Source organism: Nansenia antarctica (assembly GCF_963989245.1).
Source record: "Nansenia antarctica genome assembly, chromosome: 10".
Classification (NCBI taxonomy): Eukaryota; Metazoa; Chordata; class Actinopteri; order Argentiniformes; family Microstomatidae; genus Nansenia; species Nansenia antarctica.
This window is the reverse complement of record NC_137680.1, coordinates 18,795,020-18,819,810: the sequence shown is the minus strand read 5'-3', so window position 1 is coordinate 18,819,810 and position 24,791 is coordinate 18,795,020. Positions and strand designations below refer to the sequence as shown.

General features: G+C 42.4%; 1 protein-coding gene across 1 annotated transcript; it reads right to left on the bottom strand.

The window, feature by feature from the left end:
* Window positions 1-1,252: 1,252 nt before the first annotated feature.
* On the bottom strand, window positions 1,253-23,989 carry tmem65 (transmembrane protein 65; the record flags this gene model as incomplete). Its single annotated transcript, XM_080541047.1, has 7 exons — window positions 1,253-1,387; window positions 7,427-7,532; window positions 9,614-9,656; window positions 12,956-13,010; window positions 13,637-13,704; window positions 14,455-14,499; window positions 23,710-23,989. 7 exons carry the CDS (start codon window positions 23,987-23,989, stop codon window positions 1,253-1,255), a joined length of 732 nt encoding a protein of 243 aa, XP_080397173.1.
* Between the last annotated feature and the right edge of the window lie 802 nt (window positions 23,990-24,791).

Below are 24,791 nucleotides of genomic sequence, written 5' to 3'. Positions count from 1 at the left end.
ACCCATACAGTAGGGCCCATAGGACAGGACTGAAAGAGCATGTGCATGTTAAGACGTGAGTTCCGTCAACCAGTGGCCAGCCCTGTGGTTAAGGCACATATGACCAGGAACATAGACAGTCATGCTGGGATAGTAGTATGTGGTGTTAGTCTTCTTCTTTATAACAGTCAATGTTAATGGAAGAGCTGGCTCCATAGCGCCCCCTGGTGTCAGAAGCCTGGGACCAGCGCTGAATAAGACATCAGTATTACACCCCAAGCATTCTACTCCAACCTCCAAAGGGGAGATGAGGTTATGAATTCCAATTCAACCCTAACCCTAACCCAAGTTCCACAGCTCAAAAGAACATATCACAAAAAAAAAATAACAAAAAAAGATGTATATTGTTATTATGCTTGTGCCACAGTATGAAGTTAGGGTGGCATAGTGCCACTGCCACTATTAAAAGCTGCTGTTAAGAGCTGTATCATGTTTTAGATATGTAACGCAGAGCAACATGAAAATGAGGCATCAAATCCAATATGACAAGTGCAACCCCAGCATACTAATGACTCTTCTATCTATCTCCACCAGCTGGTCTCCCTCTCCTAGTTTTCAAGAGGATCTTTCCTTTGGCCAAAAGAGAATAGCTGACAGCATGTTGCTTACTTTCAAAGCAATTGATCTCTACATCAAAGACTATGTATATCAATCCACCCTCTCAAAAAAAAAAGTAAAAAAAAATAAAGCAGCTAGCATGGTTGGAGGGGGTGGATTGGCTTGCATTTTTCCTTGTTGTTACCTACTGCTTTTGTTTGGATGTTGTTTGAACGTTGCAGGTGTTATTAAAGATTTAAGACTTTGACATCATCAAAGGTAGTCATGCTCATAAAGTGTTAGTGTTAGCATTCTAATTCAACGCAAGTCTGGCAAAAAAGAGATGGAGGTTATTATAGTAGTCCAATGATAATTCCTATCACTTCAAGACAAGCCAGGCCCTTGTATTAAAGGTAGGCTCTGGGACAGGACGTCATGCCTGGAAGTCACACCAACTTTTCTTTACCAAAGATATTCGGAGTAAAGTAAAAATGTGAACAACTGTACTGTAGGCACTCGTTAGACTTCGGCATGTTGCGCACCGTCACAACACGCGTGCCGGAGTTGACCGTCCCCCCTCTCGTTTCTTGATAGTCTCTGTTTTGAAATTCTCAGTCGTGTTTCCCCGCTCTTTCCCCCCTTGACGTCATATCCCAGAGTCTACCTTTAGGTTGTCTCAATTGCTGTCGCTGTCGGTGGAGGTTTGCGGTCCGTCATTTGCCTCCTTTTTCTCTTTTTTTTTGTCGTCTGTGAAGAAGAGAAGAGGGAACATGCCCAGGATACAGCCGATGCCGACTCCGAGAGCTTTACCCTGCAACCAAGAACACAGACAACAGGCAACCTCAGTTCATTTGATGGACAGGGACGAGAACCCAGATGTGACACGTGGGTTCGACATGCAGATAGAACCAGAATGTTTCAATAAAAAAACGTTTTTATGTGACCTTATCAGAAACCACAGACTGTGTGAGGCCGTTAAAGTTTGACTGTAATTAGGTTTGTCACACTTGAGTGCACAGACAGGACCAGAACGATATGTTGGTCTCTGAGGTTCAATATGCTAAATCACTCAATTTATTTTTGGAATTAAAGGTGCAGGGTAGGGTGGAAGTCTGTTGGGAATCTACCACCTCTGGTAGCAGAGATGAAATTGAGTTCAAAGTTCCAAACACCAACACCTCAGTCCCTGAAATGGACTTTAAACATTAGCTGTCGTGTTTCTGCAAGCATGCACAATTAGAAGAGGCAGCCACCATAGCCAGATAGGGGCAAAATTTACTTCCCCCTAAAACACCCCTGGGCAATTGTAAACAATATAAGTCTCACACCTGACATGCCATTTTCGAAAGTGTTTTTTTGGGACCAAAACAGCCTTGGTAAGCCTAAATTAAATATTAGTTTCAAGGTATCTCATTCCCTAATCACTACCGATTAAACATTGCAAACATAAATAATTTAGAACCATTAGAAAGCTCGTTACGTGCTGCACCTTAAACACAGTGCCTTCCATAAGTATTGGAAAGAGGAAGCATTGTCTTCTTTTAGTTATACAGTTTGGATGTGAAATCAAACAATTACTATGAGGTTAGAGTAGAGATTCTCATCTTTTTTTTGCAGATTGGGTTAACCATTTAGAAAGTACAACATTTGTAAACATACTCCCCCTATTTCAGGGCTCCAAAAGTATTATCTAAAATCATATAATGTCCAAATTAATTTCCAAATAAGGTACTCATATTTAGTATTTGGTTGACAATCCTTTGCATGAAGTTTGCGACTCCACCACATGCTTTGTATATATCCAAATTTGGAGGCATTGCTTGTACTCGGGCAGACAAGATGTTCCTGTACACTTCAGAATCCATTCTGCTGCTGTCACAGATGAAGTGGTTCATCTTGGGAAGATCTTTTTTTCTCCAAACTTCCCTCTTGCAATCAATCACTCTGGTACATGATGTTTTTCGGTCTGTCCACAACATGTTTTTTTAGGATAACTAGTGGTTTGCAGCCTCTGTAGTTCGGCTGGTGATGTAGGGTGATGCAGATGGTAGTCTGCAGAATGGAAGTCGTTTCCAATTCCAATTCCAATTCTCAGAAACGCCTTTGGATATGGCTTATGGTAGAGAATGGTAATGAACATTCAATTCACGGGCAACAGCTCTGGTGGACATTCCTGCCAATTGCACGCTCCCTCAAAACTAGTGACATCTGTGGTATTGTGCAGTGTGATGAAACTGCACATTTTAGAGTGGCTTTTATTGTGACCAGCCTAAGGCACATCTGTGCAATAATCATGCTGTCTAATCAGCATCTGGATATGCCACACCGGTCAGGTGGATGGATTATCTCGGCAAAGGAGAAGTGCTCACTAACACAGATTTAAACACATTTGTGAACACAGTTTGAGAGAAATAGGCCTTTTGTGTAACATAGAAAAAGTCTTAGGTCTTTGATTTCAACTCGTGAAAAATTGGAGCAAAAACAAAAGTGTTGCGTTTATATTTGTGTTCAGTGTAGAAGGGTGGTGGTTTATATTTGTGTTCAGTGTAGAAGGGTGGTGATTTATATTTGTGTTCAGTGTAGAAGGGTGGTGGTTTACATTTGTGTTCAGTGTAGAAGGGTGGTGGTTTACATTTGTGTTCAGTGTAGAAGGGTGGTGATTTCTAAATGGTGGAACCAATCTGAAAAAAAGATTGAATTAAAGAATGAGAATCTCTACTTTAACCTCATAGTAGTAGTTTGACTTTCAAATCCAAACTAACAGAAAACCATAATGCTTCCTCCCCTTTCCAATACTAACAGAGGGCGCTGTATGTGATCAGAAGCATCATTTAATGTGGCTGATGTTATTGTGATGGTCCATTATTGCAAAAAGACCTCAGAGGGTCGTCAACTCGGCCCAGAAGATCATCGGATGCCCTCTCCCCTCCCTGGAAGAACTGTACAACTCTCTCAAGAAGGCAGTCAAAATCCTCAAGGACGTGCCCCGCGGTGGTGTAGCGGTCTACGCACTGGCCACTAGTGCATGCTGCCCACCGGGGCCGGGGTTCGTATCCCGGCTCACCAGATCCAGATATGGCCGAGGCACACGGGAAGCGGCATATTGGGCGGCCGCTTCCGAGGGCGGTATAGGAGTATTTCTGGACTAGGATCCGTCGCGCAACACCGCCCCCTGGGCGCCGGAATAACGGTGCTGGGCTCGAGGAGCCAGTCAGCTAGTCTGCCTGGCGGCCTCTTCTGGGACTGCCGGCCACGGGGTCGTGCGGCGGATCCTATGCAATAGGCAGGGGATAATTGGATGCTAAGTTGGGTTAAATTGGCTACCAAATTGGGTGAAAAAGGGATAAAATCTGAAAAAAATAAAAATAAAAATCCTCAAGGACCCACACCACCCTGGCAACAAACACTTCATACGGCTGGACCCACACCACCCTGGCAACAAACACTTCATACGGCTGGACCCACACCACCCTGGCAACAAACACTTCATATGGCTGGACCCACACCACCCTGGCAACAAACACTTCATACGGCTGCACTCAGGCTGGTGCTTCAGTACCATGCCCACCCGGACTAACAGACTAAAGTTCAGTTTCTTCCCCAGGGCCATAAGTGCACTAAACCCGGCTAAGATCTAAGCAAAACAAAACAAAAATCCCCTCTGTAACCCCCCCCCCTGTGCAATATGAGAAACTACTGTGCAATAACCAAGGGAATAGTGCAATGTTCTATAACCCTGCAATATTATGTTTACATTCTTGTGTTAGGTTTTCATATACTGTATATACGTTACTAGTTCATATGTTTACATGTTTATAAAAAGTACACAGTTACATGCTAACTCCCCCCTGTCTATATACCCCCCTGTGAATAGGCCATATAGTGTATATAAGCATATACGTTTACATAATGGATACATTCTCAGATTCCTACCGATCACTTATCCCCCTATTTATGTCTATTTATGTCTCATTCTTGTTTTTTATTATCTAGGACTGTGTTTGATTGTTAGCACCTAGGGCTTGCATTTAAATGTCGTTGTACCTGTTACAATGACAATAAAGATCATTCATTCATTCATTCATTCATTCATTCATTCATTCATTAAATGGCACTGAAATATTTGTGATTAATAATATGCTAAACTCTTGGCCAATCAAAGATGAAGAGGAATGAAGGAATGTCTATGTTTCTTGTAACCCCGTCTCCTAGCCCCAGGGCCCAGTTGTTCAGAAGTAATCTGATTGGATGTCGCCTATCAGATTGGATCAAATCTTGACAATGTGATCTTGACAACTGTAAACCGTCACAGTGATGAAGTAGATAAAGTAGACATTAGGCTACCTATTACCCTTTGACAGTATTCTTTCCTACCACAACAGTGTTGGCGATGGTCAATATCTGCCATGTCAGTGCCTCTCTGTAATTCCTCTGAGAAAGGCTGAAGAAGATGGCTGTGTAATTACTTTTCAAACACACACCCATTAAACATCAATTAGCATATGTGCTTTGGCTTGTGTTCAATTAAATCAATCATGCCCAAGGCTTATTATGTTCACTACCCCTAAGAGGTGGAACCATGGACTCTAAAGGATCGAATTTCACTGTTGCAGAAACCCACTGCTGGAGGGTGTTAGGTGCCATTATGCCTCAATAGTAGGAAGTTTTAGTTCTGCTAAGGGTGGAGACGTGACTACACAGTTGTGGTTCTTGACATCATTGGAGGTGAAAACTTGCAAGCTCTGCACAGGATTCAAGGTGTTTTAGGGACAGAGACCACGACTGTAGAGGAAACCCAGCCAGTTCCTCCTAATGCAGAGGAAACATTTCTCCTGGATCTCAGCCCTGGTATGGAGGAAGTAGGTATGTATATTCACTTCATTTATTTATAGTCACTGTAATACCATGCATTGTTTATACTATCTTTATATAAAGTTATGTATAACTGTTTATACATGTACAAAGAAAAGAAGAAAGAAAGAAAGAAGAGATTTGGTGAGGCTGCATGCACTGCCAGTTTACATTAGGGATGCAACCTCAGCAAATATGTTCAAGTCACGACTAAAAACCCATCTTTTTAATATTGCCTTTAAATGACTAAATAAGTAAATGATGATTATATAATGATTGGAGCACTTTGAGCTGCAACGTTTGCAGGAAAAGTGCCATATAAATAAAAGTTATTATTATTATTGTTATTATATTATCTTGTCTTTTGCACCATACCACAATTTGCACTTTCAGGTCAGATGCTAAACTACACTTTGTTGTATAAGTACTTGTACTCTGTGCAAAGACAAAGAAGTTGAATGTTATCTAATCTAATCTAAGGTGGATCCTCACTGGTAGAGCCAGAAGTTACTGGCAAAGAGTTCAGAAAAGAGGCTGGCATTCTTTGCCAAACAAAGATGCTGATGATGCCTATAAATCACTTCTTAAAGGAGAAACCGAAAGGGCAGAATACAGATTGGTTTGGCAGAGGAACAGATCACTCTTATCGAACTACAGCAAAACAAAGTCAGACGTGAGATCAGCCTCCTAAAAGCACGGCTTCAAAAAGCTGATCCCTCCACAAGGAAGAACTCTGAACGTTCTTGATTTTGTTAACTATTGGACATTTGGCCTTTTTATGATTTAAAACATGTTCAAAATATCCACAATGTATTTGTGAATAATGTATATTTGTTTATTTTTATTTATTTGTTGTGGGTCAGACGAGGGGTCTGACTGTTTAAAAGGAAATGGAAGAGGATGCTTTATTGTGCTGTTTTCTGTCTCTTCATATAAAAACTATTTAAGTGACCCCACGCTGGCTATTCTACTAGTAGCTATGTAATCATTGTGATGTAGTCCCATTTAGAGCACAGGTAATCCGGATTTGGTAAACATGAAAAGTTTGGATCTGGATCAGGGTGATCCAATCCAATGTTGCTTTGAAAAACCGGCACAAAAGTAAAATGGATTACCTGATCCTGCATAGCAAAACATGGGATTTCCAAATCCGGATCATTCTGATCCAAATTAAACTTTTTGAACAACTGGGCCCTGGATTGACTGTCAATTAAATCCTGTCTTCCATTGATGCACCTCAACAATGTTGGAGGTTATGTGGGAACATGGAGGCTGGTCATTCTCAAATTTTCTGGAAATGTACAAAGATAATGCCATATTGGAAACATTTTAATGAAGTTGTTAAAAAATATTTTAGGATATGAAATCCCAAACACCTGCCATGTGATGTATCTGGGGAACATTGCTGATGTTGTAATGAGGGAAGACGTCTAGAGGTCTAGAAACTGGCTTAATATTAACCCCCCAAAACAGGAACAGTGGCTGGAAATTGTCCAAGACATTTTTGTTATGGAAAAGATGACATACCTTTTGAGACTCAAAATCAATATATTTAAAAAATACTGTGAAAAATGGAACATTTACCGTATATGAAACATAACACCTTCTAACTTAATACTCATTCAAAATATATTACCGGTAACATGTTGATTGAAACACCTCCGGACTTCTTATTCCTTCTTACTTTCTCCCTTTTTTCGTACTTTTTTTCTTTTCCTTTTCACATTTTTACCCCTCTGTTTAGGGGTTATGCTATGTTTCTTTACTCTTTGTTTTATCATAAGATGTAGATATGATGTTCTGTCCATGTCTATGCTGAAACCCAATAAAAACTCAAGTGATAAAAAACATCTCCAATCTCATAATCAAAGGCATATTTCGCAGCAGACTTCAGACTCAGTTACGACTCAATGAGACAGGTAAACAAAACAGCAGGACAGAGTGAGAGGACAGACTGACTGACACAGGCGTGGCGTGACCGAACACCCGAGATACTTACAGAGTGGCAGCTGACCCTGGTCTGCCACATGTCCGCCTGTTTGGGATTCAGGTCTGGGACATGCATCCCCATCCGACACGCCAGTGCCTCCACGTACCCTGCCAGGCTGAGAGAGGAACACACCGTCACTAATATGCAGAGAGAAGCGCCCTGCAGAGGCATGTACAGTAGAGTGTGAATCTGGCAGGGCTGGGGTTTGTGGCGACAGTGCTGCGTTAAAAATACATTACATTCTTGCTCGGCTGTGATATCTCGCACCGCACCTCTCTCTCTCTCTCTCTCTCCCTCTTCTCTAGTCAGTCAGAGACGAACCGCAGCTGCACCTGCTCAGTTCAATGTTTTTGTTGTGACTATTATCATTTAGGCTCTATAGGCTATATGATAATATTATCTGCAGAAATAACTGTTACTATGCAGCTAGTATGTAGCTGAAGGTGCCTGTGTGGTTTGATAAGAACCCCATATTTCAAATGAAAAGCACTCATAAACGCACTGTTATTATGCTTCAATTAAATGTAATGTATTTTTTTTCACCTCCCGTTGTGACTCTCGATTCTATTCAACATCCTCATCTATCATCCCAACCCGCAAATCTTTTTTCTTCTTCCCTCCAAAACAAAGAAATAAATAAAGAAGTAAACATACAAACCAACAGAATAACCCACCAGACTGGAGGAGCGCTCAGCGACCAGGCCTGCTCTGTGTGATAGTCTGTCAGCGGCAGTGCTTAGTGCTAATCACTGTGGGTTTGCACAGCTGGTTGGGTGGATGCCACCCCCATTACTAAGCTCGGTGGGTGCCAGACAGATGAGCGGCCCGGGAGGCTCAGGAACACGGGCATCCGCTCCCCCCGATGCCCACCTCAGTCTAATCAGTCAATAGGAGCAGCCGATACAGCAGTGTCCCTGGGAGGGATCGCTGACAGCCCCTCAGACTCAGAGCCTAATTATCCCCGTAGCTACACTGCATCCTAGCAAAACCAACATCTCACAGTTTTACCACAGATACCGGGATGAAACTAACAAGCATCTCAGAGCTTTGTGCAAAAGCCACCAGAGCACCAGCAGCAGCAGCAGCAGCAACAGCAACAACAGCAGGCAGGTGCCTGGATGAATGATACACATCCATTGATTCTTGAAGAATATCGCTCCTAAATGCCTCCCGAGCATTGAATTTGAGAGCTTTGATGTTGTTTGAATCCCCGATTGGCCCTTTAAAGAGCTGCGTTTCTAAATTCAGCCGATGAATGACATAATCGGATTATGTCAGTTGCATAAATATGTCGATAATTAAGGACATACTGATCTATTATGTAGGGAGAGAGGCAGATCTAGAGATGAGTGTGTGTGTAGCCCTCACAGACAGTAGGGGGCATAGTTGAGTAGCTGCCAACGAATAAAGTAGAGGTTGCTAGCCTGAGGGGCAATATCCTAGTCACTGAAAATGTACTGGTGATACTACACAAACCTTGCTCTGCCAGGAAAATTATTAAATAGGCTGAAATGACAGACACCTGAGGGCATTAAACATTTCAACATGATGAGATGCTGTGCTCAGTGTGTGTAAGCAAGCAAACCTTGGATAAGATTGGCAGCCACAGCAGCAGACTGCTAAAGCGATTCATCATGATATGATATCATCATATATTATATCGGGAGCTGAAGGACATGACTTCAGAGACAGCAGCAGCAGCTTGTTTCACACATCTGGAGAAGCAAACATCCGTGAAAAGACTCCCAGAACTCTTGTTCTGACTGTCTGACACAGCGTTTGGAAGGACTATCTGTCCTTGTCTCGACGGACTTATGACAAGACAGTGAAATATCACACGGAATAAGTAGTGAATATGAGACAACGTCAGCTCAAGCCCTCGACAGCCTGCTCCTGAACCTGTGCCGCATTCACAGGTGCACTTCACACTAAAGAGCGCTCCCCCTGGGACCCGTTGACCCAAATCGACGCTTAAGCGGCTAATGGATCCGTCTTTTGAGAGTATTTACTGGTAACTGAGCTTCTAAAAGCTCCGTCCTCTTTCTGCTGAGGAGAGGTGAAAGCACAGAGGAAGGAAGAATTAAACTCCCTCTGCGCTTTTCACAGTTTGTGGGTTTGCCCGGCAAACACACAACTACTGCACCCTGTAGTAGCCAATAACAGGCTGGTTGGGGGGTTGGGGGGGTTTGTCCTTACCCGAGTCCGGCCAGGTCCGACACCAGGTTCCCCAGGGCAGCCGCTGCAACGAGAGAGAAGGAGGAGGAGAGGTCACACTTCTGCTGAAGTGAAGGACATGGAGATTACATCAGAGGGCACCCCGCAGACTTAACTAGTAGCCTATGGAAAGAAATGCGTTTTCTGGAGTGGTATGTGTTCTGACTCATAGGATAAAACGCATCTGATCTACTTATACCTGGGAATCATCTGGAAACAAGAGATCGGAGCTGAAGGTGAGCGCAGCGAGAACGTAGTGAGAGTTCAGTGAGTTCCCGTGTGTAAAGGGGATTTAATCAATGTCTGGCCGTGATTGAAGCCGACAGCGTCTCCAGACATTGAGAGAGCGGATCATGAACCTGAGAGATGAGGTTTTTTTCTCTGATTGACGTCGGTGTAACGCAATCAGTTTGGAGTCATTGATCGAAATGTCACGGCCACACGGGTGTCCTGTCTGTCCAGAGTCGCGTAGGGTGTGTGACCGGCGGGGGTGGCACTGAGCGACACAACAGGACTTTCTAATGGAGCACATAGGGACCGTAAAGGTCTGCCTCTTCTCCACAAATACACCGTAGAGAAATAGAAAGGTCCACATCCGAATCCTTTTAACTTCCCCCCTGCTGCTCATCACCAGTATAATGGTTAAATCTAACACGGATGGTGAGGAGATTCGATTATTACGGCAAATGAGCAAATCCAATGTAATTATAACTGTCCAACAACAGCTGTCTGTAGCCGACAAGCATTCAAAACTATTTAGCTCGTTTCAATCAAAGTTACAACCAGGCTGTAGGAGGTTTTAGGCAGCTCTCCAAGGTGAGAAGGAGAGAACGTGTGTGAGATATTTAACAAGATCAGAACCGAATAAACGTCTCACTCACTCACCATCCATCACTCGGAACAGTTACTGAGAGAACAAGGTCAGCAGGGGTTAAAACTGAGATTACTTTCTACAGCCACTTAATTTGTCAATAAAATCGTCATAAGCTATGTCACTGCTGTGGAAACTATAAAACAAAAGTCATTACTTTTGGCGGTCCAATAACTAGGGTCAGAAGGTTACACTGTATATTACAGATGGATTTGTATTATATTTATCTGTTGTCCCTTGCCTGTTTTTATTGTGTTTTATTCTCCAATTTTTGTACTTGTACTGGTGTGTGCTATCATGGCCAGGTCTCCCATACATTTTAATCTCAAGGGACTTTCTGGTTAAATACATTTTAAAAAAAAAGCTCTATCATGTACAGTAATAAATTGAATGGGCAAGTGTGTCCAAACCTTTGACTGGTACTGTATGTCTAAGACCCATGACGAAGCCGCTTTTAGCCACTATGGCCAGAGACTGTGGAACGGCTTGCCGGAGGACTTGAGGGTATCAGAGAGTGTGGATATCTTTAAAAGAAAACTTAAAACACACCTTTTTAGCCTGGCTTTTATCTAGTGTCTATGGCAACTTGCACTTTTACTTCTATTTCTTGTTTTATTCCTGGTTTTATTGTGTTGTATTTATTTGATCTACATCATATCTCCTACCTCTTGTTTTATTGTATTGTAGTTTATTTACTAGTGTTTTTATGTTCAGCACTTGGAGTTGCATTCAATACATGACTTGCGCTATATAAATAAAGTCTGATTGATTGTTTGATTGATTGATTGGTGTATCATGTAGGTTATTGCAGAAACACCAGAGCAGGAACATTTGACTACTGCAAGCTACACACTAATGAGATGTTCTTCAGTGCCTCTAGTACAGTCATAAAGGGGCCTTGAAAAATAACACTGTTCCAAAATAACACACACATATTTTTCCCCCTAGGGCCTCTATTCCAGGCTTTTAACACCGCAGTGTATCCTAGTATCAGCCAATCAACACACCCAATTTACTCCAGAAACCTGCAGCTACAGTAGGTCCAGCAGAGCCTTATCTCCTGGTAGTAAATAGCTCTGCAGTATCTCCACCAGGGCAATTGTACAGGCTGTTATGCAGCAGACGTTCTGCACCTCCAGACACTCTCTGGGTATCTGGGTATCTCCCGTGCTGAACAGCATACATCTGCATTAATTATTTTTTTACTGTAGCGTAACATCGATGGAGCGAGGCCCTCGCATTAATGATTCGCCCTGCCCTCTCACTCCCCCGTTAACCGTCATGTTCACGAGAGAGGATGGAGACCACAATCACAGAATAACAAATAGGAAATTAGGAGGAATTGCATGTTATGCTGTGAAACCACAGGGGATGCTGAAGCCCAGAAATAACCCCCGTATTCAATTGACTGACAGTCTGGATGTTTCTACTCAATTCTTTCGTTTTGCAGCAGATACCCGTGCCAACTTCCATCAGGGCTCACCGGGGGGGAACAAATTGAAGCTACCCGCCGAGTGGCGGTTTGGAATGGCCACGGCTAATGTGTGATAGACGGGCGCTCCTCTGAAGGACAGCTGGACGCTCCCCTGGACAGAGAGCTCAGGGTAAACAGGAGAGTGAGACGTACCTCTGAGGGAAAACTAATCTGTTTGTATTTACCATAGCCAGTGGTACGGAACACTGAATTCAGTACATATTACAGGTTCTGCAACAACAGTTTGTTGAATTTCTGTTCCTCTCAGACTTGTTTATGGCTCTCAGTATCAGTTGGTTGATCTGCCACTAGTGAAATGTCACAAGAGGGACAGAGAAGGGGGGTGAGAATTATCACATCTACCTTACAGTTTAGCTTTGTGCTTCACTGTAACCGGCTCCAGTCTCCTCTGTCTCCAGTTTGTCATGATGGTGACCAGCTCTCTACTGTATGGTTTCAAGAGGGATGAATCATTCTGTTATAATGCAAATGATATCTCTATATACATCCAACTGAATGGGAAAGTGTGTCCAAACTTTTGACTGGTACTGTATATTAAGTGAATGTGATATTTCTGGTGTCATTTAAAGGAAGAGGAATATTACCATACACACGTAATATTGTCAGCTCTCTCTCTTCACTTCTTGGCCACATGCCGCACCAGAAGGCAAATTGAAAGCACATTTTCCTGGATTTACTTTCAGACCATGTTATGTTTTGTTTTATTCATTTTATGTTTCCATCGAGGACCACTTTGGAAATAAGTGTTTTAAATAATGCTTTCAAGTGCTATCCTCTGGACATTACTTAGTGTCATCATGCGTAAATTATTCTATTGTAAATTCCTAATAAAAATCAAATCAAATCAAATCAAATGTGCTGTATTGACGTGGCCTCTTCAAAGGGACACACTGATGGCGCGTTCTTGTATTGTATTGACAGATGAGTAAACACAACACGATTGCACATTTTTACATACCTGCCATGGTTGAAATGCCAAGGATCACACCTATGGATAACTCAATTTGTGTGCCCTGAAAAAAACAAAAGAACACCATTCGTTATGTTTTGCATTTGTGTATTGCACACCGTGTGACCCTGTTAGCATTAGTGTGTGTTCCCTGTAGTTGTAATGTAAACCCCCAGTTGAGTCTTGACAGTCTCTATAGTATGTGAAACATGATATCCCTACCACCCCATACAGAGCCCAGAGCATGACTCAGCACAAGTTAATTGGATGTTATCATCAGCTTTAAATTAAAAATGAGTTTAATTGTGTTTGGGTTGAATGGATTGTTTTTGTGCACAGTATTAATTTGTCATTTCAAATGGTTAAATGAATTAATAAGCCATAATCCACAAGTCTATAATACGGATATGAGCACTTTGAAAAGCTGAAAGAAAGTTTACTGTACCGGACAGTGAAGGACAGATGCCATTATCGTGTTTCAATGTCAGTGAACAACATTTGTATCCAGTGTCAGATCATTGTCTGTGCTGCAGTATTCAGCTCTATTCCAATATTGTTCAGACAGCGACTACCTTATACAGCGTCTACCTAGCCACATATCTAAATGCTATGGCCACATTTTACTGTCATTCTAAGAATTACAATGAATGGATCCAAAATACTATAATGAAATAAAGCTGAATAACTCACGGCTACAATCATAATGGCATTGTCCAGGAACCCGAATCCAACGAAGGGGATGGCATTGTGTAGAAGAACTGCAAAGAAAGGCAAACACTCAGTAACTCAACAGCCTGCAAATGCAAGGGGATGTGAAAAGGTACTGTAAAACGACATCATTGGAAGTGACAGATAGGGCAATGTGACTTATACTATAACCCCCTGTAAATATGTATGTACATTCTACCCCTTTACCAGTTTGTAGGTATAAACCCTATGCTTTCATTTCCATTTCAAGTCAATGAAGAAAGATTCCCACGGTATGAAACCAAAAAGAAGCCTAAATGTAGAAAAATGAATTAGGTCAAATGTTCAGAGTGAAATGATATTTTCTCTCGCCTGAATGAACTCATTTTTGGGCATCAGCATAACATTCTTTTGCGTGCCAGTCATCACTGCAGCCTGGGTAAATGTGGGTGTAAGGAATGTGAGCACAGTGCACAGAGAACCAGCTTCAAACCAAATCCTGCAGTCATTCCTGTCAAAGAGGGAAAAGAACACGGTATGACAGCTTAGCTCTCAGATCACAGGGATGTCAGCTACAGTAGCTCTTCTCCTGTTTCTGCTTGGAAAATAAAAACCATACTTCTGGATATAGGAAAGGGGGAGGGGAAACAATGCATGTTAGGGAACAAAAGATGTCATTTTTATGACCAAGCCCACCACTTAGAGTAAAGTATGCCTATATGTATGTATGTATGCAACACCGTAAGCAGTGTACGACCTTCTTGACGTTGACCCTGCCTCTAATGGAGTCACAATACAGAGAAAAACACCATCAATCTTACCGTATCGCAGCTGAGCTGATGTCGGTGGAGCAACTTCCAGTGTGCCTGAGAAGAGAGAGAATGCACAGATATATATACATGTATATATGTATGAATAATAACAAAACACGCTCTGTTGGGCATGAGGAGGAGGGGGTCATCTTTAATGAAATGGCAACAGCCCAGGAAATGGCAGGCCCCAAATAATAATAAAAGGTCACCATGCCTGGATGTCACAGGAGAGCACGGCGGCAGGGGGGGGATGTGTTCCCATGACAACCAATCGGGATATGGATAAGGGAGGCTTCACAGCCTCCCTTATCCATATCCCGATTGGGTGTCATGGGAACACAGCTAATAATATTATCATCAGGCCTATATCATATTATCATAATATTATTATTGTTAATAATGCCATGCGCATTACAATCAGGACCCACAGGAGGAACTGGGAGCATACAGATGAAAGCGTGTGCCTTTCAGACAAACGCCTCACACTATTAGCCCAAGTAAATTCTCTGCATTCCATTACCGGCATAGCCCCAGACTGAGAATATCTCATTAACCGTTTTTCCTAAGAGATTGTTTTTGATGTCTCTGCGGTACTGAGTTTATTAAGAGAGAAGGGTCTCTCACAGGGGGATCCTAATCACTTCTTTCCTCTTCCAGACACAATTTGATCTCCACTTTTTTAAACAGCGTCGACCATTAAAGGCCAAAGCCACTCAGGTCAATGCCAGCCATTGCTGCAAGGCCAGAACACCATGCCCTCTCCAGATAGCAATACCCTCGGTAGCCCTGGAGTCAAATTACAAGGTTCACTCCTATTTCAGCTCTCTCTCCCTCCCCTGGGGGACCTTCTCATGATGCTGACAAAACAATGGAGGCTCGTTCTGCACAGAGTGCCCATTCATCAACAGTAGCTGCTGCTGACTAATTTACACCCGCATTTCATGATGCAGTTACAGAACAGCATAGACAGCGATGTTTCGCTCACCGCTGCAATAACAGATGATAGCATCAGTATCACAGTATATCCTAAATAGGTCAGTCATCTATTGTATCGAAATGACGCTTTGCCTATAACCAAGAAAATCGATACGCTCGCACGATGTAGTCGTGGGGACGGAAACGGGGGAGCGCTTAAAAACGCACCAGTAGCAGTCGATGAAAATGTTTAGTGTGTCGTATCAAGTCATGCTCCACTGAGTCACTGTAGAGGGGGGGGATGGGGTCACGTCACAGGCGATAGCAGCCGTCGCGCTGGAAGTGAGTAGAACAGATGCAGACGGAGACCATTAAGGCGACGGGAGGATGCCAGGCAGCCATACAGTCCCAGAAGGCCCTTGAGAGGCATCGTCTGCTCCGCTCCATCCCCAGCGGACCCTAGGAGTGGGATCTGGCAGAGAACTCCAGGCAGCCAGGGTCAGAGAGGAGGAGAAGCGGTGTCCACACAGCCAATTCCCCACCGAGAGGCAGTGCCACTAGAATGTAATTACGAAAACAGGCTGAAGCTGCAGAAAGTATAGGCTTTGTAGTGACAATAGTATAGTCAGGGACAATATCAAGGACAATCCTTTTTTTTTTTTTTTGCAATGAACAAACGTATTGAGTCAGAAAAGGGAATTAGGCTGGGACGTGATTGTACATGAAATCTATGACATGATATATTAGTTTCGAGTGAGGGAGTGGGTGAGCTTGATACGGGGGAACTAGATACTGTGGAGCCATTTAACCTTTAGTTGGCAAATGTTATGGAGATCAAAACACAGACGTGTTCTGTATGGAAAAATAGCAGGAATAATAGACTCAAGGTTATGGTTGACATGTCAGTATCCTGAAGCAAGTGCTTAAAGAGCTTCTATTTGTTCAGAAACAATCTGAAGTGTTGATCAAATCATCCCCACTACTAAATTCCGCTGTGCTTCTGTATGCTAAATCTGTCACGTAGTAGTACCTACTTGTACTGTAAGAAGGTAAAAAAGGCTTTTATTGGATAAACACTCGACAATCGCCTCTCACAATCCATTCTTACCTCTTCTAGATTTAATGAGGCGCTAGTATCAAAAATTGCCCTGCATTGATCCTCGGTTAAATATTGATTCATGAGCTAGAATATCATTAAAGTTTTGTGAAATTACCCCTAACGTTCAGTGGTGGGCTGTTAAACCAGCCCTAGCTGCCTGCAGTCCACATGGATAACACTTCAAAATACACACTCTGTTCTCTCTAGTCTGCATGAGAGCAGTCTTCTAAGGAACCATGGGAAACTAATAATAAATAATATAAAAGAATGTGGCATTTCCGCATGCGGACATTGAGTATACTCTATTTCACTTCCCTGTTCTAGTGAGGCCTGTGTTGTGTGTCTTTTGAAAGAAGCTAGCTAGTCTGTTATTCAAATCCCCATTGTAGAAAAATGCAACTCTTTGGCAGTGTATTAGTTGGCCGGATGGCATTTCAAAGAATGAAAAGAATGTTTCGTTTGAAACGAGCCTAGCACATTCTCTCGCTAGCACATTCATCATTCTGAGCTCGGTACAAAACATTGGCCTTCATAAAAAAGTTGAGCTTCATGGCTTCAAGCAATTCTTCAGCAAAAGTTAATGTACAAGCCGCCGGCCTCAAATTTATGCCATGAGCATCAGTCTCCAAAAGAAGTACACCCCATACTGTGCACCCCAGTATGGGCAGCCCAGTACGCTCACATCCACAGTGGCAAGACAAAGGGTCTTACTTTATTCTGTTCTTGGTCTAGACTCTACAGTAACAAGCTTGAAAATGGAAAGCACCCTACTGAGTTCATTTTTACTTTGTAGAAAGACAAAAATATTTTTGATATAAGGGCATGAACGCCTTTATCTTGGATTTAAAAGTCCCATATTATGGAGAAAAAAAACCTTTGCAGTGCTTGTGTGCTGTGTGTGGGTCTCTGATGACAGTACACAGAAACTGTGATTTTTTTATGGGCTGCATATTCAGCCATTCAGATTAAGCTTGGGAATCGACGTCATGGCGCTGCATTGTGGGATACGGCCGCCATGTTCTTTGCTCTCCCAACCGTTTACATTATACCGCCTCCAACTGTTTACATTTTCTGTACGTCATGCTTCGAGATTGTAGATAGTTAACGAAATAGATAGTTAACGAAAATGATAATGAAATGATATACCAAATAACGAAAATAAATAATGAATAACGAAACGATGTACCAAAGAATATGGCAGCAGTGGGCGGACATAGCAACCGTGACGTCATGTTCCCGAGCTTAATCCGCTTGTTAAATCGTGACGTGTTTCCGGGTCCAACGTTGGCTGAGGCGCTGTCTTCGAAATGCCGAAATAATAATAATAATTAATTATATTTATATAGCGCTTTTCCGAGGCTCAAATACCCTGACAATATGGGGAAAACGGGAAAATATTGTGTCCCTTGTTGTATGAATAGATCCGAGTCTAAAAAACGATTGAACTGTCATTCTACCGCTGTAGTTCACTGGTACTCTGGTGCGGGGAATTTCTGGTTAGGACCCGGAAATGTCCAAACGTCACTTTTGACGTCAGACTTAACAACCGTACCCCCCCCCCCCCCCCCCCCCCCATGCATTCATGAAGGGAAACTCTGATCATATACATTTCAATGATTTTGGATTCTTTGTTTCGTGGGGAACACTAGGATATTTGGCTTTTAATTTTATTCCCCCCCGGGAACCGTGTGTCACGCTGCCAAACAGAATCTGCCCAAAACGACTGATGTGTATTGGCATGTCACTTTGGAATGCAAGGTCCGATCGTTACCATTCAAAAGGTTTTGTATTCCTTGTTTTGTGGGGAACACTGTCTGGGATAATTGGTTTTTAATTTGATACCCCCGGCAACCGTTTGTGATGATTTCCTGACTCCAGGAAGCTTACTTCAGCATAAAACTTCAATGACCCTAGAGACCAACATTAACTTAACCAACATTAACTTCGGAAAAAGAGCATAATAATAGGTTTCCTTTCAACAATTGAACAACCCCTCTCCTGTCAACCTGCCGTTTGCATGCATGAGGTAAAATGCCATCAAGCATCAGTAATCAATACCTTGGCAACTAATGTAGATTAGTTTTAGAAAAGCAAAATGGCAATGCATGATGAAATGGCTTTAAAGGGCATCTAGATCATGTTCTCAAAACAACCACTATTGTCAAGGTAACATGATAAACACATCTTTGTAATTCAAGTGATTGCGCATTGGATATTCCTGCATGCTCCCAAGTAGTAAACAAATAAAACATGTATTGTATCACATGCTGTGATTTATCAGGGAAGTAAGCACGGCTTCGAGTGCATTCCCATTTCCATTATTGGCATTGAACAGACGCCTTTAACCAAAGCAATTTACAACAAACACATTTGTCTAAGTAAGTGAAACATCTATCCACCAGTCATTGCAAGAAAACATAATCTATTCTCGGGCCACTGGCAGTCCTAATGCTTGAAGAAGGAAGAATTAGGCCAGTCACAATTGTTCTGCGTGTTCTGATCAAACTGTGGTCTAATGTGGAGTAATGTTGACAACTACTCAAGATCGTATTTCTAGCTGTTAGTTTTGCTTTGAGTACACTCGATTTGTCTAGTATACACCAAGGACGCAGAGAGGAGTAGGCTACAACAAAAATCAATAGAGTATTGGAAATGGAGGAGGCTGGCCACCTCCAGTACATCAGCCTCTGACAGGTTCACTGTATTCTGTATTTTTTAATCCAATGATTTATGACACTAGATGTATGAAAACCACATGACTAAGATACTCGTTAAGATAAAAATAGCACTCAAAACGCACTGAATGAAAGCCTAGAGCAAAGTCTGTAAGGCTGTTAATCCATTTGTTATTGCTCATCTGATTATAATGAGGAAAAGCACATTATGTTGGAGATAGATTGGACCCTAGGCGTGACCTTTTCATGCTACAAATATTTCCTGCCTCCAATGATAAACCTTATGGTTTATCAACACCGATTTTGGACTCAACTATTCAATCCTATTTCATCCAAACCGGTAACCAGGAGATAGGCCTACTGTGAATCAAAAGTAACGTCTTGCCGACTGAGATGTTTGAGATTGTATGCAGTCAGTGGACTACTTTTGTTTCAGGCTGCAAATGATACTTCCACTATGTTAAAAGACTAATTGTATCTTTAACTTACCCTGGAGCCACAGCCAGAACACAGTTCAGAGTGTACTGCATCATTTCATATGACTGTCTGAAGTTGTGTGAAGGATTGCATAACAACATCACACTCCAAATTCAGTGCACTGATCTAACCTACTTCTACACCCCAGCTCAGTCTCAATTCCTCTCAAATTGAGCAGAAATATCATTAGCCCAGTTTACAGGGCGTCATGACAACCAGGCGGACCAGTGGAGTAGGGGAATGTTTGAAGAAGTATCCAGGGCGGGGTTCATTAGAGCCCCAGTCTATTCCCCTAACGCCAATTAGCGACCGGAAAGGAACGGAAATGAAACCGACAATAAACCCCCAAACAAATCCGTCAACTATCTGTTTCCCGACGGAATCACTCATCTCATGCCAACAGCAGGCATCCCTCCAACAGAAGTGTAGAAATCACACCGCAGAACACCATCACACCACAACCAGACAGCCACTGCAGGGCCAGAGAGACACTCTGCCTCCTCATCCATACATGGTCCATCTGCCTGAAGGCCTAGAGGAGATACTGTCTGATTCACTCCTGAGGTGGCACACTAACATCAGCTTGGGTTTTGGTGATGGAACCTCATTTCTTGGAGGCTGAAGCAAAAATGAACAGAGGAGAAATTAAATCAAAAACAGACAGGAATAGTTAGTTCAATATTTGTTCAGACCGTCTGTTCTCTGAGTATTATTTAGTGTCTGTTCTCTTCGGAGGGTGTATGTTTACTTTGGATGATAATAAATCTCTGAGACAGACCTTTGAGTTGCGTTCTGAATGAGTTTTGGCAAGTTTGGAAGTAAATACCCCCCATGCATATGGCAGTCTGCCTCTCCTCTAGAAGCGAAACACTTATTTGTCTCTTTGGCACCCCATCTGCTAACCTTGAGCATGCATGAGAAATATTTTCATGTGTTGAGTTGCGTGTGATCTGCATTTTAATGAGACATCCTCACTAAAGGAATATAACTCAACAACAGTAGTAGCTGTGGCCAAGTAGCCATCGCTTGAGTTATTTATGAAGGCAGACAAGAAAATGCCAATTGCACTCTACTTGACTTGCTCTCAATCATCATTTCCTGAAGGACTTTTCTCCAAGCAACTCAACCGAGAGATACGGACATGCCATAAAGGATCAACAACCCTGACCTTTGAGGGGTCTAACTAGTTAAATATGTAGGCTATGTTGCCATGGAGACTAGGGCACACAGATCGAGACTTAATACTAGTGTGAAGGTTGTTGCATCAATATTTGAAATGACATGGATTTTTACAAACCATCTAAACATACCTGGGAAAACTAACAGAGTATTAAAACATAAAGATACACTAACTTTCAAGGCAAACATTGACCAAACAAACAATCGAATAACACTTCTCACATAGGAGACTCACAAAGGTACCTCAGTTGTTCTTTGAAAGCAGTATGCTAGCTAGTGATTATTTCATGCCTTGAGGCCTTTGTGGGAGTGATAAGCAAAGCAAGGTCGTAAAGAGAGAAGTCCTTCTTCCCCATCCCTTTGAGTCAGTCCTACTTCCTACTTCCACATCCCTCTGCAGAGGCATCAGCATGACTACTGTACGTCATGTGACTGCATCTAGCACGTGCTGTCAGCTAGCTAGCCAGGCTGCATAACACAACCCCCCCCCAGGAGAAGTACAGCATGAAGGTGACACTGCCAGCAGGCACCAGTACTCCCCTCTGGGATTATGGTACTTTCACCAATAGCTATCCTGACTCTATAGGGGGGTCACTGAATCCTCAATTATAATGATTCACCACTAATTTATCATTTCCTTTTTCACTTCCTGACACTTGAACTGTATTTGCATATCAGAGAATTTCCAGGCCCAAGCACCATGGCAACAGACAGTGATGATCACTAACCAAATTAAGTCCAAGAAAAGGAGCGTCGAAAATCTCTGGTTCCTTTTCCCCCTCCACTGGTTCTGCATCAGACTCTGTTCTATAATGTGTGATAGGCCTATGTTTTGTTGGTAATACTGTAGCTTAACCATCACTTTTCGTTTGCATGCAGCTAACTTTCTATTGAAGGCCAAATGCATGCAGTGCCCTCAAAACAAATCATTTTGAATTACTGTATGGTTCATATGGAATTATGTGCTGTTTTAAGACCCTAGAGACAGTTGTTAAATATTGCAGGGCTGGTCTTATGACATGTGTGCTCTTGAGTGAACAGCACAAACCATAGATCTGCATTGTAGGCTTTAACCAACACAATAATTACACTGCATTAGAGTCAATAAGCATATAATGGTGCCTCAATCGTGTGATAGGTCACCAAATATCGACAGATTCTGTTGCATCCTTTCTATTTCCTTTCCAAGGAAATCTTAGGCCAGTAGATGTTCAGTGTAATTACCTTTTTAGACATCTTAATTTGCTAGTGATTGATTCAAAATAGGACACCCTGGGGTCCAATAAAGGTTAGCAGCAGGGATCACCCATTTGTGAACTTGAGTCTCACAGCACGATATTGGCTAATAAGAATTCCTGTTCAATATAGGATTATATTATATATTCAGTGTCATTTATTCATAGCACAACACTCATGTCCAAATCCTCATTCAAACCTAGGTGTTGTAGACTTTCTAGGGTGTGGATCCAAAAAAGCTCTCTCTGGCATAACCTCCTGTCAACATCACCGGGAGGTTATGCCAGGTTATGAGCTTTTTTGGATCCACACCCTAGGAAGTCTACCTACAACCCCTAGGTTTGAATGAGGATTTCGACATGAGTGTTGTGCTATGAATAAATTACTTTAGACCCTATGGGCCGGTTTCACAGACAAGGCTTAAGCCTAGTCCTGGACTAAATCACACTTTCAATGTAAAATCTCCATTGAAGATGCTTTTTAGTCCAGGATTAGGCTTAAGCCTTGTCTGTGAAACCGGCCCTATATGTTCTTTGCTATATGATGGCTACTGCCTGATGTCTGCATGTTGTAGTATTTCTCTATTGTTTTTTGTTCTGTTATGTGTCTATATTGTAAATATTTGATGTATTTTGGTGTTTCTTGTCTCAGTGAACAGTATGTGGCTTTTGTAGTTCACAAAATCTAGGACTACAATTCCCTTGATGTCTAGCCACTAAGGGAAATATTTGACACAGGTGTTGTGCATTGGCTAATCAAGTGATTTTGTTAGAACCCTTTATATTACTGCATTCACTTGTCACTGCTTTATGCCTGAAGAAGGTCTATGACCGAAAGCTTGCAATAAATTAATAATTTCTGCCCAGATTTGAGTGTGCGGCTGCAGCTTTTTTCGCTCTATTTGATCTTCATCTCCAGCACCTCAGCTAAGTCTGTTAAACGGATGAGCGGTGGTATTTTCACTAATTTAATCCATTTTAAATTGGGTCTACAACACGATCAAATTATGGAAAAGGTGAAGGGGTCTGAATACTTTCCAAAGCCACTGTGAATAATCATAACCACTGGAGCTGAAATAATCAGGTACAGAATTCAACCCCTCAGGCATCGAACTGGAAAGACCTCAGATTAATAAAAAGCAAAGAGGCAGCAGAGCAGAGAGAAAACATTGTATGTCATCATACCCACAATACTGCATAGATGGACAGAGAGCAGACTGATGAGGAGATGGATACAACCACATTCTCTATTAGAAGACATGCATGAGTAAATTTCATTTGACATTAAAATGTGCCTTAATATAAAACACTCTAGACTAGAGAGCACTGTATTTTATAGTAGCTACTTGAGTTATGAAACATTACATTGAGCAGTACTTTGCCCTATGTTACTTAGCAGAGACATTTGCTATGCCGATAACTGAGAGTACTTCAACACTGTGACACAAGCAACCTCTTTATCGCTCTTACACAAGTTATTTTTAAGTCATAAGCTTTTCTACGTGACAATAAACCATGCCAGGAAGCATGCATATAGACACTGTTCTATCTCTATTCACAGGGGGGCATTACAGACAATTCATTATTGTCACTTGTGCTATTTAAATTAGAGTGGAGGAGAAAAGACAGTGAGCGAGTGTTGTGTGTGTGTGTGGCACACTAGGGTGCATCTCATCTCAGTTACCTTGGGCTATCGCTATGGACTCAAACCGGTGAAGTTCTCTGAGCAGTACCGTGCGTTCGGTCGGGTGAAGACTATAAATGAACTCCTTGGCTCCTTGCGGAGAGTTCAGGGGCTCCATCGGCTCCTTGTGAGGATGCGTGCCCAGGTGACAGCCGGGCACAAGCACCGTCGGCGGAGGCTCGCAGCGGACCGGAGGAGGTGGGACGCTCCGGCGGAACATGGAGCCCGACCTCCGAGTGAGGGCGGGCCGCAGGAGGACTCTCTGTACACACGGCAGCATCGTGAAGATGGGAAGAAAGGAAGAAGAAAGAGGCGTCGATCACCTAAAAATGAAAAACACAATATTAGTAAATATATAGGCTACTACATCGCTATAATAACACATTGTTAAAAGCAAAAGAAAGCAAAGAAATCCACAACAACCTCTCTGGTGTTCCGTGAATCATTATGTCAAAAGTAGGTTACAGGAGAGTCAGAGTGGCGTAAAAGGACAGTAAATAAACAAAACAGGCCTGTTATATCTTCACATGGTGATGTCTAAGAAATCAAATAGCATAACATAATAACTTGTGACAGCACCTCTGATGCTGCGCTGTCCCGTTAGATCTCAGATATCCTTCAGATGGGAAACGCCGCGGCTCCGAGGCTCATAGGGTATTTCGGCTACAATGTATTCATATAATATCGTTGATAATTCTCAGATCCAAAACACGGAATTCGTTGCAAAAAAATCGCTGTCTCAAATAGAAACATCTCTCATTCCCTGACCCCCAACCGACTTGTTAATCTGGAATCTGCAGATCGGGGCTTTGGGCTAAGATGCTTTTCTCGTGATAAGAGTCCTTCTGTCAGGAGCCTAAAAATATTTTCCAATGGAAAAGCTTGACTGTACGTAGCTATGACGACATTGTCACACGCAACTACGTCCCATCCCATGCAGTAGTAAAAGAAAAAAAAGAAAAAGGAGTAGAGAAACAGTCAGAGGTGGCTATGGGCAGGGATGGGCTCAGCTCAGCCCCCCCAAACATGTGTCTTGCCCCAGCGGTGGCTATGGGCAGGGATGGGCTCAGCCCCCCCAAATG